At 38.4% G+C, this 14,952-nt stretch overlaps 1 protein-coding gene across 1 annotated transcript in view; it reads right to left on the bottom strand.

Annotated features, from left to right (window-relative positions):
* Positions 1-993: 993 nt before the first annotated feature.
* Iqch (IQ motif containing H) overlaps positions 994-14,952 on the bottom strand; it is a 218,911-nt gene continuing 204,952 nt past the window's right edge. Inside the window, exons 19-21 of the mRNA XM_023712572.1 lie at positions 8,187-8,248; positions 5,589-5,697; positions 994-1,107 (exon numbers count right to left, since the gene is read on the bottom strand). Coding sequence (XP_023568340.1) covers positions 994-1,107; positions 5,589-5,697; positions 8,187-8,248 — 285 coding nt within the window. The remainder of the gene's footprint in view (positions 1,108-5,588; positions 5,698-8,186; positions 8,249-14,952) is intronic.

The raw sequence follows: 14,952 nt of genomic DNA on the forward strand, positions 1-14,952 counted from the left end.
ATGGCAGAACAAAAACTGACACAGAGAACCATTAATTTTTATTGCAGAAACTCATAGCCTGTGGCTGAAACACAGTTAAAAATTTATTGAAATTCCGTAGTTGAAAAACTACTCATTTTCCCAATACAATCAACCATTTTTACAGATATAAATGTTATTCTGTACACTGTATGTGACTTGCAAATTTCACTCCAGTAAAGCTGATGTAGCAATAGTCTGCAGCGAATGGGGAGGGTTGATGTCACATTGCATAACGTTACCAGTTTCGTTTTAAAAGTACTGTTGAATTCCGCTTGTAAAAATCCTACAGCCATATTAAGTGGAGAGAACTAGAGAAGGACAAATGTTTATTGAAGCCGAGGCATCAGTTACACTGTATCTTAAACTAAGAGCAGATGCTGCCACCTAGACATGTTCCTGTGCTTTGGTTACTAGATGACAGCTCTTCCTACTTCTCGAAGAAAGACAGTAGCAACAAACAGTGGGGGCTTGGTACAGGAAACATTCAGAGAATGATAAAGAATCATTAAAAGTTCCTATAAATAGATGTGTCTTAATACAAAGAAAATTTGTGTTTTGACAAATAGTGACCCTGCTTTTATTCAGTGTTTTTAAATGCAGATAAATTACTCTTAGAAATAGGAGAAGACTTTATAAAACATTAAAAAAAAAATGAAGCTCATAGAAAGCCAGATGTAGAAGAGATATGGGTCAGACTTGTAAATTTGTTCTTTTATCAGATTATTTTTCCTAACTTTTGGAATGGGATTAACATTATTGAGTGAAAACAACCCCAAGTTTTGGTTTAATAAATAAAGTGAGAATACTTAATACATTTTCAAAAAGAATAATTCATTCAAATCTGTTCTGATTCATGTCTTAGCAAAAAACCTACATTCATTCCACCCCTCACCACGTTTATTCTTAATACCAGAAGAAATGTTGCCCTTTCTTGCTCTAGCTGGGATTCCCAAATCGTAACGTGCTTGAGGATCACTTGTGAGCCGTGGCGATGTCTTCATCATCTCTGGACTGTAGTTCCTCTTCAAATCTCATTTTGTTTTCCCTTGTTACTCCTAGAATGCCTTCAATATCATCAATGGTGGTCTGTAAATAGCAATAAAAATAATATTCATTATTGAAAGACCTGGTACAAACCTCCTCCTTCCACGCTTGTATTCCTTTTTGGAGTTTAGAATGGTTCAGACAAATTCTTCTCAAAGTTCGTTCCACTAACTGGTGCCCATCTATAAATCATTGGTTACAAGGCTTGTTGAAGTGAATAAAAAAACGTGGAAATATTAATAGAATTCTTACGCTTGCTAAATCTAAAAATGTAGACTGTGAGCTATATTGTACATCTTTAATTAGTTCATTTCTCTAGTAACTCCATTTTGCTGCATTTAAAAAAAGGTATTGATCCCTGACAGGCCAGAAAAAAAAATAGATTCTTCACTGCAGAAAAAAATACTTGTCTAGTCATGTTAAAGTAAGGCTTAGTAAGCTGAGGAGGGTTTATTTGCTTGGTTTTTTGAAAAAAGAATGATATTTTCCCATTTTCAGTTAATTGATTAAGTTTTGGCAGTGCTGGGGATCAAACACAGGACTTTGCTGGGCAAGTACTGTACACTGAACTGCATTAATCAGTTTAATTAATTCACTTAAAAATTGAGGTATAATTCACATATCATAAAATTCACTCTTTAAAAATGTACAATTCAATGGCATTTAGTGTATTCATAGACAACTAGCACAGCTACATAATTTCAGAACATTTTCATCACCCCAAATAGAAACCCTATTCCCTGTTTCCCTTCTCTCCCTCAGCCCCTGGCAACCATTAACCTATTTTCTGTCTCTGTGGATTTGGCTACTCTGCACATTTTATATACATGGTACCATAAAAATATTTGTCCTATGTGACTGCCTTCTTTCACTTAGCATAATATTTTCAGTGTTCATAATATAGCACAAATTGTCAGAACTTCATTTCTTTTTTATTGCTGACTAATATTCCATCACATGGATATTATTCATATATTTGAATTCACCTATGTCTCTGTTTTAATTGTGTTTGGTTTGTGGTGCTAAGGCCTGAAAACAGGTGCTAAGAAAGCCCTTGACCACTAAGCTGTATTCCCAGTGCCTGGAAGCTTTTCATTTTAAGTCCAGTGTATGTATTTTCGCTCAGGTTGTTTATGCTGTAGGTATTGCATGTAAGAAAAATTGCTAATCTAAGGTCATGAAGACTTATACCTGTGTTTTCTTCTTCTAGGAATTTTACAGTTTTAGGTTTTACATTTAGGTTTTTGATTTAACTTTTGTATATGGGGTCTAACATCATTATGTGTTCGTGGATATCCATTTGTTCCAGTAGCTATTATTAAAAAGACCATTCTTGCTTCCACTGAATTACTTTGGCACCTTTACTGAAAAATCAATTCATCATGTTCGGTTTTATTTCTCACCTTTCAAGTCTAGTATATGTCTCTTTTTATGTTACCACACTATCTCGTACTGTAGCTTTGCAGTGAATTTTGAAATTGAGAAATGTGAGTCTTCCAATTCTGTACCCCTCCCTCCACGTTAAGTCCCATGTCCTTCCACACCAATTTTAGGATCACCAATTTTAGGATCACCTTGTCAATTTCTATTTTAAAAAAAAAAGCCAGGTGGAATTTTGATAAGAATTGAACTGAATCTAAATAATTTGAGGAGGATTTCAGTCTTAACAATATTAAGAACATAAGATGCTCTCTTATTTATTTAGGTATTCTTTAATTTTTCTTGCTGATGTTTTCTATTTTCTGTGTGTCAGTATTGGACTTCCAGGGCCCACCAGATAGCTCCGTGGTCTAAAGTGCTGCTTAGGCAAGATTAGGCAAGCACATGGGGATGTGGTTCAATCCCTGGTACCACATGACATGAATCACCAACCCCGCCCCCAGGGTGCCACAAAAATGGACTTCCATTAAGTTTATTCTTAAATCTTTTAATCTTTTTGATGTTATTGTAAATTGAATTGATTTAATTCTATTTTTCATTGCTGTATATAGAGATACAGTTGACTTTTATGTACTTGCCTGATGTCCTACAGCCTTGCTCACCTTGTTTATATGCTGTAATAAACAGTGAATTCTTTAGGACTTTCTATACCCAAGAATTTGCTCTTTGGAAATAGAGATAGTTTTCCTTCTACTTTTCTAGTCTATAAGCCTGTTTCTTTTTCTTTCCTAACTACTCAGTCTCGAACCTCTGGTACAGTAATGAATAGAAGTAGCAGAGATGACATCCCCGTCTTCTTTCTCCTCTTATGGGAAAGCTTTCAATCTTGTTTGATTTACTATGGATATTAGTTCTTAGATTTTTGTAGCTACTCATATCATGTTGTGGAAGTTACCTTCTGTTCCTACTTTGTTGAATATGTTTATCATAAAAAGTTTTAGGTTATGGGGTCGTGGAGATAGCTCAGCAGAATAAGTACTTGCCTAGCAAGTACAAGGGCCTGAGTTCAATCCCTCGTTCCTCAAAAAAAAGAAAAAAAAAAATTAGGTTTTGTTCAGTGCCTCTCTGCATCACCTTCCATGTATATTCAGTCTTTACTGGTATATCTTTGTTTACAAAATGAAAATACCTATTTGAAAACTACTAAGTAGTACTACTAAAATAAATCTCCACATTTCAATTGTTTGTTATAATTCCTATATTATTGAGATATAAAGTTCTTATCCTTAGATTTTTCTAACCTGAGAAAGCTAGAAATTATGATATATTTAAAGGTTACCTGAGGGGCTGGAGAGATGGCTCAGTGGTCTAAAGCACCTACTTAGAACAAGCTTAGCAAAGCATCGGGGACCGCGGTTCAATCCCCAGCACCACATGCCAGCCAGCCCGCCCCCTGGTGGGCTGAGCTGGCCACACACCTCTCTCTCTCTCTCTCTCTCTCTCTCTCTCTCTCTCTCTCTCTCAAATAAATAAAAAAAAAATAAAGGTTACCTGAAAAAAAAATAATAGCCTTTTTAATGATTTTTGAAGACCAGAGAAAGAATGGGGAAATAGCTTTTACTTTTGTTAAGTGTGGTTGGTTCTGCCAATATCAAGTTCAAGTTGAGTTCACTTAGTGGATTTGAGGATATACTATCTGATTCTGATTGTTAGCCGTATTTGGGCAGGCTTAGCTGATCACAGGCAGACAGTTTCAAGATTTGGTACAAGTACCAACAGGTAAAATAGTGCTTAGCTGCAGGAGCTTAATACGTGAATAATAAGTAGAGATCTTATATTAGTCTGTTTTTTGTTGCTATAGCAAAAATACTGGTGGCTTGGTAACGTGTAAAGAAAAGAGATTCATTTAGCTCACAGTGTTGGAGGCTGGAAGTACAAGATTGGGCAGCCCCATCAGTTTGGCCTTGAGTGAGGGTCCTGTAGGCTGCATCATTTCATGGCAGATGGTATGATGGGATCTCTTTCAAGAGGGAGAAATCTCATAATGAAACAGGAAATGAGAGAGCTGGGAGGGGCCGCTCCTGCTCTTTGGTAACAACATTTTGAACAGTGTCCTAGAAGAATCACTCTTGGGGACACACTCAAACCATATCGAAATCATTGCACATCTCTTAGCACCAGTGAGTATTGGTGTAACACTCACTCTGTGTTCATCAAATCTTTTCAGTCACATTGCAGAAAAAGTAATGGTTATTCTCCTATTTCTTATAATCACTTTAAAGCACTGTTCATTGCTATTGTTAATAAAGAGATCTGGCCCTAGTTTGAAGTAAAAATATTATATTCTTATTAAGACTTGTGTGACTTTCTGTTTAAGAGAGAAAAACATATGTGCTCTCCACATGAGTCCTTTGGTTACTTGGCCCATTCTAATGCCATGGAGGCCTATGCTAGGAACCATTGCTGATCAATACTAAGCCATTGTCTGTGTTCAGCCAGTGTCTCAGATCTGCTGCACAAGCCTTGCTCCTATATTTTAGAATTTAGAGACTTCTAGTCAATACATATATCTTGATTTCAACTCTAGCATCTCTAGAGGCCTTGTGCAAGCTTCGGAAGGTTACTGGTGAAACTTTGGAGAAGTGGGGTGGAGCAGATGGTTTACAGATATTTGGGGATTTTTTTTCTGCCTCTCTTTAATTCACATTCTCTTTAGGCCTCAGAACTTCTCTGGCTGTAAAAACTGGGACTCCCCATCAATCAGCAGCCAGACACTGTAGTATCTCAAATACAGACAGAGTATACTCATGAAGTTTGGTTGTGACAGTCTCTATTTGGCTCCATGGTGCTATTTCAGCTTCACCTCCAACATCAGAAAGTGCTGTTATCTCTTGAGCTTGGATTTGAAAATGGCAGCAAGTTAAAGTGAGTCTGCTGTATTTCAAAGAAAAAGTTTCAAACTATTAAATTTAACTAACGGGTTCAGTGGGAACCTTACAATATTGACCCTGCACATTGTAAAATATGTACTGCTTACAATTTAAAAAAAAAAGATGGTTTAGCACTTGTTTACAATACAGCATGAGGTATTTTCAGCCCTTGTGTAGAAATTAACCAGGATCGTTAGTTAATTAACACCTCACCTTAAAATTGGTCTCGCCTTGCATATTAGGTGCTGATATTTCTTGATGGATGATGAAGAGATTGCGAGCAAAGGTCATGAGGACCCCCTGGAGATCCACACCGATTGTTCTGTTAATGATATCCAAACAAATGAGTTTAGCAATGATTCCCCTCACATGCTTAAAAACAATGGCCCTCTCATTTGTGCTGCTGGTGATGGAATTTAATGAGTATTTTCAATCTCACAAGGTGGCAATCTTCAGGGAGATATGAAAGATGAGGCTCCATTTTAACTTGTCAACAAAAAGGATTTGTGTAATAAATATTTTTTATTAATCAACTTAGCAGGATAGAGCAATAGGCTTAGTCAGTTCTAGCAAAAGACTACTACTGAGGTGGGCAGTAGTAGCTCATTTTGCAAGCTCCGTTACTTAAAGCAGATTGTTGCTAAATCCTTTTCCTTGTCCATAGAGACATTTGCTCCCCAGATCCTGGAGGCCTTTGTCTGGGTTTATCTTCTATTTTAAGTGTACTGCTTTCCACTGAGGATCAAGGACATCGCATCCCATTCACAAACAGCTGTCTTTGTAAAACTGAACCCTCACTTTATGGTTTCAGAGACAAACTATCCTGTAGCATTATGCTGTGGTCGCTGAACATTCCCGAACAGCTAGATGGTCGTATGTTTTAACTTGAAAACAAAACTCCAGGGTACATTCCTAACTTTTTCTTAAACTTTTATTTTAATTAAAAAGGGGAGAAAAGGTTAATTGAAAGGAATAAATTTTAAAAATTGTTTTGCCATGAGATCTGAACATAAAGAGCTGCTTCTTAAGGCAAATGTAACACTGTGAGCCTGCTCCTCTCCCCAGCCTCCCTGCCCCCTTGGTTCAGCGTGGGATGAAAAGCTGCCCAGTCCCTAAGACAGGAGACCCGGGCTCTTTGTCTCGGCTCTTTGTCTCGTCACTGACTGGTTGAAGCTCTCTGGGTCTTCATTTCCTTTGCTTTGAAATGAAGGAATTGAACTAAGCGCATCTGAACTTTTTGAGTCATGTTCCTAAAATCCAAGGATGGCCTACGTCTCATAGCTGCTAAACATTAGTATTTATTCTTTTAAGAAAATAAATAATGGCCAAAGGCAACTTCAGAATCAGTAATTTTGAAAAGCAATTTGTGTTTTTGTTTCTGTAACCACAGGATTAGTATGTATTACACCTGGGTACATCTTAAAACAACCTTCCTGGGCTCCACCCAGAATTAACAAAAGCAGAACATTTGGTTGGGGGCCAGGGATATATTGTTTCACTAAGCCTCTAGGTGATCCTCAGATATATACTAAAAACAGCAATCCATTCTTAAAAGAAACTATAGAGCAGTGAGAGGAGAGGGACTGAGAGAGAGAAGAGACCAGGTCTCTATTGTATTTCTTGTCCCCTTCCCTGTTAATTCATTTCCAGAAAATTCTTCATTTTTCTCTTTCTTGAAATTTCTCCATTATTTCCCAGAAATATCCCAGGATGAATGGGTGAGGTTATCCCCAAGGCCAGATCGTAAATCTCTGTTCAGTAAAATCATCCTCTCGTGAAGCCCCCTCACCTTTCATGACAACCAGGAAGCAGAGAAGGGAGGAACCCAAGAGGATTACCAAGCCAAGACCCCAGTAACCTCCCTCTTCGGACCAGGCTGCATCCCCTGGCATCACACTTAGCTGCATCACCCCCTGAGGCTGTATGGGGACATCCAGATATAAGCCATAACATCACCTCTTCTCTGAGCTCCTAGTCAGCCTCCTTTTCCTGATTCTCAGATTGTCCTTTTGCTCTTCAAGGTTGGAACTTCCCTGATGTTATGAGCTGGTACCATCCAGGGATGTCCTGCAGGCATCCAGATCTTGAGTCTGGATTTGACCTACCTGGCTGTACTTCTGCTGTCACCAGAAAGGAGTTTTTGCCTCTCTGCCTTACCTGTCTGCAAGAGGGTGTGTCTAGCTCCAAACCTGGCCCCACACATCCTGTGCAGTTTAGTGGAGCAGAGGACTCAAACATTCATATCCTCCTCTTCCTGGCTAGTAAGGAGTGTTTAAGACTTTAATCACTGAGTTAAATTATAGCCACATTCTAGCTTCAAAAGGGGAAGACATCTGAGCATTTGCATACGTTCAAGAGGATTGATGAGGTAAACTCACTTCCAGCAGGACCGTGCTTAGTGTTCACACGCTTTGCAAACACCACACCAGGGCCAAGGCTGGACCTGGCCCGACCTTTTGGAGGAATAGCTTGCTAAGTCACTTGAGCACTTCTCTGTGAATGCAAGAATAACAACTGTCTTTCCACAGTTGAGACATCTGAACTGGCTTCCTATCAGTCAGATCTGTTGTCTCTTGTAAGTTATGGACTTGAGTAAGATATGTTAAATGTACTGTACACCCTACCCATGGATTTTGGATAATTTTTTTAGGAACACTGACCAACACAGCTAAAGTCATCTTATGAAATAACTGAAGGTCTAAATAAAAACAAGACAGACTTCCTATAAATTAGCAAGCTGATGAAAAAGCATCATGTTAGTTGTGATAATCTATTAGCTTTTATTACATCCTATAGAAACTTCGTACTCACAACATGCCCAGCTTGTCTCTCTTCAGGTGCTCATATAATATAAAAACAGTTCCTTGTCTGTCCTGTAAGATTTGAGTAAAAACAAAAAGAAAAGAGCATACATATTATCTTGGAAACAAAGAAAATACACTGAGTACTAAAATTGATTCAAAGTGAAATCTAGAGCTAACATAAGAAGCTCAAATGTACTGTGAGAAGCACATTTGAAAAGGCTATCTCCGTAATATAGAATAGGTATGTTCTAGGACATGTTTCTTCAATATGTTCCCCAGTACACTTGCATCAGACTCATCTAATGTGCATGTTAAAAAGACATAAGACCAAGCTTGGTGGTGCACGCCTGTAATCCCAGTGCTGGGGAGGCCGAAAACAAGAGGATCACTGAGTCCGAGCTGTGTAGTGAAACCTTGTAGCAAATACATAAGAAAAAAAAAAAAAGACATTTCTAGCTGGGTGTGATGGCACACACCTGTAATCCTAGCACTCAGGCTGAGGCAGAAGAGTGCCACAAGTTCAAGGCCAGCCTAGGCTATATAGTTAGTTCAGGGGCAGCCTGAACTATACAGCAAGACCCTGTCTCAAGAAAATTTTAAAAAAGACATTTCTCAGAGCTCAGTGGTAAAACATTTGCCTACCATGCATGAGGTGTGAGGCTGCATTCCCATCAATTCAAATAAATAACCATTCCCCCACATTTTTATGGGTATCACCCAAACCCAGAATCCTTCAAAGGGAATCTGCCTTTTAGCTTATTTTCTGGGTGTTTGTCCTGCACATCGAAATTTGAAGACCACTGTTATTAGCATGCTCAGTCAGCAGCCTGGCGTGCTGGAGCATGCCTGTAATCCCAGCACTCTTCAGGCTAAAGTTGGTAGAAGGGTTGCAGGTTCAAGCTCAGCGTGGGAAACTTAGCAACCAAGGAAACCCTGTCTTAACATAAAAGATGAAAAAGGGGTTGGGGATGTAGCTTAGTGTGAAGACCCTAAGCTCAATTCTCAGTACCCCCACCCCAAAAAGTAAGACATTTGTTGTGTAGGTAATAATTTGTACTTCAATGGAAAATTGTGCATTGTTGACTGCATATCCTGTTCCCTTAGCAAATGGATTCAATGGGAGATATTTTACAGCTTTGTTAAGTTGTAAGAAACTGACAGACAAGCAAGTTCTGTCTAGTTCAGTGAAGGTTTGTTTGATTCACTCTCCTGCTCCTCTTACACACAAAGCTGTTTTGCCGGGCGTGGTGGGGCACACCTGCAATCACAGCACTTGGGAGGTTGGGGCAAGAGGATTGCCGTGAGTTTGAAGTCAGCAAGGGCTACATAGCAAGTTCAAGGCCAGCCTGCACTCCGTAGTGAGACCCTGGCTCAAAACACAAACAAAAAACTTTTGTTTCCATTTGCTCATTTACTTCAATATGCCTGATCTATACAGATACCTGATTTTTGAATTCTCCTTTGAACTAGTTTTGAAAACCTGTCTAGTTGCCTCTGTTAAATAAAATTTTTATCATGTTTATTTTGTATCTGTAAGATATGATAAACTTTTGAAAATTGTCTTTTAACAACTGTCTCTAAATAAGTGACTCTAGAATTTCCAGTAGTAGAAATATGAACTCCTCATCCCTGGATTTCCAAATGTGAAACTATAGGAGGATTTGGTAAGAGAAGACACGTCTCAGAGGGTCTGGGATTTGGCTCAGCGGTAAAATGCTTGCCTAGCAAGCTGGAAGCCCTGGGTTCATCCTCAACACCAACCAACAAATCTCCCCAGAACTATATGATGACAAGTAGCAACACCCTACTTTGTCAGGAAATCTGAGCATTAAGGCATCAGTGGACGACAGCAGTGGCTTTCAGTGCTGGCTGCCCATTAGATTCATCTGGGTGCTTTAAAAATATCGTGCCTGCACCCTGCCCCCCAAAATACCAGTTATTTGGTCTACAGTGCATCCTGGGCACAGAGCCATCATGAGGCACATTGGATGGAGCCGGAGGTGGGGGGAAGCAGTCAGTTTTTACTAAAAACTAAAAGTTCTGGCTTTTTTAAAGTATTTTTTTAGTTCTGGTATTTTGTTCATAATGAAGTTTTATATTCATTTTGATTTTAAATATTGCATAAATACATTGTTTATATTTGTTCTGAGGTTTATTTCTGATCTAAAATTTTGTATTCAGCATGAGTGTTTCACTTGCCTCACCCTAATTGCAGCTGCATGGGCATCTTCTGTACTTTTAAAAGCCCCCAACCTGGGTCCTAAGAGGCATTATCTGATATGGCGGCTGGAGCTTGAATACCGGCTGTTCAAATCAAAATGTAGCTTTCAGAGACTTAGCACAAAAACTGTGAAGTATCTCAAAAGTTTTATATTGATTCTATTGAAATGAAAATATGTGGAATATAATGGGTTAATGAAATATATTATTAAAATTAGCTTTACCTATTCTTTTTTACTTTAAAAAATGTTGCTCTCACAAAAATTTAATCTTTTATTTATGTATCTGGTACAGGGTCTCCCTACGCAGCTTGGACTCATAGTGATTCCCCTGTCTCAGCCTCCCCAGTGGTGGGATTACAGGTGTGTGCCACCATGCCCAGTTTCTGTGGCGCCCAGGGTTCTGGGGCTGGCATAGCATGCGGTACCAGGGATTGAACTCTGGCCTTTGCACTTGCCAGGTGGGTGCTTAGACCACCACGCTAGAAAAATTTAAATAATTTATGTGGCTTACATTTGTGGTATGTATTATATTTCTATTGGACAGTTTTATGCTAGGGCTCTATTATTAATACAAATAAAACAAATCACTTCTAATAAGTGGTTCTTGCTTCAGAATTTTATGTTCAAATAGCACTGTATTGACTATCAGCAATCACTTTGCATCTAACCCCCACATGCAGAACAGTTTTATAGATCTGTCATTCCAAGGAACCCATGGATATTTATTGGATTTACCCCCTTCCAGTAATAAAATCCTTAGTTGACAGGGATTTTCTTTTAGTACTTTGAAACTCTGACCTACTTGTCCTCTATTCTGTATCAGTCTTTTTGCTCCTCTAAGAGCTTATTATATGATCTTTTTAAGTATATTTAGTACAGGGCCTACAGGGTCTCACTACACAGGTCAGACACATAGTGATCCTCCTATTTTCAGCCTCCCAAGGGCTGGGATTACAGGCATGTGCCACCACACTCAGTTTCAATCGCTGTCTCAGTGCATTCCTGGGGTTGGGGCCAGCACGGCACCCTTTGGATGGAACCCTGGTGGCTGTTAAGAGCTTATTTTTTTACAGCTACTTTTTAGATTTTTCCTTCCTTTTTGACTTTCAGGAGTACAACTATGATGTACCAGGTGTGATTTTCTTTACATTTATCTTGTTTAAGTTGTGTAGTGCTTTTTGAATATGTATCTTGGTATATTTCACCAGTTTTGGAAAATTCTGAGTGTTTATTTAAAATTGCCTCTCTTGCCAGGCATGGTGATGCATGCTTATAATTCTAGCATATGGGAAGCTGAGGCAGGACGATCCTTGCTAGTTAGAGACCAGCCTGGGCTACAAAGTGAGCTGAAGGCCAGCCTGAACTGCACAGCCAGGCACACCCACAAAAAGCTCCCTTTCTCCTTTCTTTCTGAGACCCTTAGCTAATGAATTATAGACTTGTTTTCCCATTTCCATATATTTTTTAAACCTTTATATTTTCATTTTCTCACTTCGTAATTTTGAATATTTGCTACTAACCTGTCTTCTATTTAACTAATCATTTAAAATTATCTCCTATACATTAATGTATTAAATTATTAATTTTGTCATAATTTTAAAATTTTTGTAACTTCTGCTTGCCTTTGAAAATAGATTGAGGGGTCAGGGGGAGAGCTCAGTAGAATAAATGCTTGCCAGGCAAGCGCAAGTTTCTGGGTTCAATCCCCGATGCTACAAAAAAAAGAAAAAAAAAGAGGAGAGATTTAGGACTTTGGTGGAATTATCCTATAATTCTAAAGAATATTCTATTATTTTCCTCTATTGTTAATATTAATCATAGTTATTTTAAAGTTCCTGTCTGATAATTCATTGTCTGAGTTACCCATAGCATTTTTCTATTTTTTTCTTTGTTTTTAATTACTTAGTCATTTCTTTTAACATGTCTTATAATTTTCATTGCATGCTGTTCACTTTAGGTGGAACATTAAGAGACTGTAGATTATGTCAGTGTCCTCAAAAAAGGGTTTTCAGTTTTGCCAGGCAGAGAGAGAACTAGAAACTAATCCTGATGTATAAAGAAGGATTTTAGGTGCTGGATCTGGCCTATCGAAGGCTTTCTCCTTCATATATTTGGTCTTCTCTCTTAGGCCAGTCTCCTTACTACTGGATTTTGGTTCTTCTAAAGTTTCCATTCAAATTTTGGGGTGTTTATTGGATCTCTTTCAACTTAGCAGGACATGAAATCCAGTCTCCTCCTCCTCAGCTTCATGTGGATTTTGGAGTCTTTGCAGATCTTCAGCCTTCCAGCTACTGTCTTCTTTAGCTGTTGAGATGTTCATTCATAGGGTAGGATTCAGCTGGTCCCCATAAATAGATTGTGGGTTCTTCCCTTGGATTACCCTTGCTCTAGGATTTTGGGATTAAATCCCAAACAGTTTGCCAGTTTTCAACTCCAGTCTTTCTCTCTCCTTAGCCCAGTAAGACTGTGATTTCTATTTGGATTACACACAATTCGGGAATATCTTCAAAGAAAACAATGGGGAAAGTATGTCACTAATCTTATATGCTAGAGGACCAGGGCTCCTCATACAGTGCTTGCTTTGGTTACTCTTCATGCCTTTAAACACTTACTTTATATATCCTTGTCCTACTTTTATAATCATGTTTGGTGAAAGAGTTAGTTGGATACAAGCTACCTTGTCGTAGCCAGAATAAATACCTAGGTTTTGTTGGACATTTACACCTCTCCAAGAAAGGTGAGCAGGAATCTTGTCATTCTTCATCCAGAAGTGACAGGCTGACTCAAAGCCCATAAACAACTGGTAAAGTATTACATACGTGGGAGATGCCAGGGCTACACTTACAGCTCACCAAAGTAAACTTCTTTATTGGCAACAATAGCAGCTCCAATGCACTCCCTCAACCACATACTCCCTGTGCTGCTTCCTGGCTGTCAGATTCCCCATGTAATATCTTACTCAGGGCCGTTTTCCCAGGCAGCATCTTACGCTAATAGATACTTCCCCATGTAATATCTTACTCAGGGCCGTTTTCCCAGGCAGCATCTTACGCTAATAGATACTTCTGTTTGTTTTTATCCGTGTTTCTTCTCCTTCAACTGTATTTTACCTTTTATTCATTGTGAAAAATTCTTATCAGACTGGTTCTTAGAAATCACCATAATACACAATAATTTGTGACTCATATATGAACTTGCAAAGTGATTTAATCTTTAGGCCTTAGCTTCCTCAGCTACAAAAGTAGAATAAAAATATTTACCTTTCAGAGGCAAAGATGAATCAAAATTTGTCAAAATATTTTATAAGGTATAAAATGGTTTTAAATATAATACATGGTCTAAGTCTGGTCTTTCTGATCTGGAAAGATACGAACTTAAAGAAAAAACCTAGTGCCAGGGAGATAGCTCAGCGGCATAAGCACCTGCCTGGCAAGCGCAAGGTCCTAAGTTTGACCCCTGGTTAAAAAACAAACAAACAAAAAAAAAAACCCTAAATTATCTCCTCCACCCTCACCCTTTAGACACAGGGGGAGCAGGGACATTATGATTAATGCTTCCATTTGGAAGGGAAAAGAATGAGAGCGAAACAGAGGACAGATCTGTAGCAATCCTGAATCCCACTGAGGCTCCTCCCTCTGGGAATTTCTCTTCCTTGTCCACATCTGACGTGGACATTGAGATTATACCTTCTTTTTTATGAGCAGAATATATTTATTGAGAGAAAGAAAGCTCCTGTCCAGAGAGAGAGAGACAGGAGAGGCGGGGCCGAGTGGGTAGTTCCCCCCAGAGATTATACCTTCTTTAGCAATCCGAAGACATTCTCACCCACTTCGTCTGCCTATAGATGGCTGAGGCTAGAGATTGTTTTCAGTCTTCAGTCTAAGTGCTTTCAAAAACTTTATTTGCTTTAAGTTAGCTACAGATACTAACAACTGCTTGGACTGTCTCCGCTTCTTTATTTTGTTTCTGTGTCTTTCTCTTAATTTCAAGTTTCTTCAGGCTTCAGCAGGAGAACTATGTCCTTTGTCTCTTTTTTTCTTGAGCTAGTTTTTCTTATATTCTTACTGAGAAACAAATAGCAATGAGACAGTTTCACAACTGATTATTGGTACTTTTTCAATAATTAATATATTGCATATTGTTGTCTTAGTGGTTATTCATTTTACAAGATGCAGACCTGATATCCTGTCTCAAACACTATTAGAACAAACCTCTTTATTCATTGAAATAAGAGAGTTGAGCTCTATATCTATCCTAACTATTTTGAGTATACAGATACAAAATGGTTGTTCATTTGTATCCCCCTTTTTTGGTTAATTTTGTCAGAGAAGGGCATTCTATTGTCATTTAAATACTGTAGGTGCATGAATTCAGCAAAATATCCCAATATAGTCCAATAGTCCATAATAGTAGTGGGTTTTCCATAAGACTATCAATGTCCAAAGTTGTTGACTTGAGCCTTTTACAGCTCATCATATTAATATGGCTTTACTTTTTATACTTCATTTTCATACTTTTCTGCTGGATCGTTAAGACCAAGAAAGAGCAAGA

The sequence above is a fragment of the Octodon degus genome, unplaced genomic scaffold, assembly GCF_000260255.1.
Source record: "Octodon degus isolate 3935 unplaced genomic scaffold, OctDeg1.0 scaffold00026, whole genome shotgun sequence".
Taxonomy (NCBI): Eukaryota; Metazoa; Chordata; class Mammalia; order Rodentia; family Octodontidae; genus Octodon; species Octodon degus.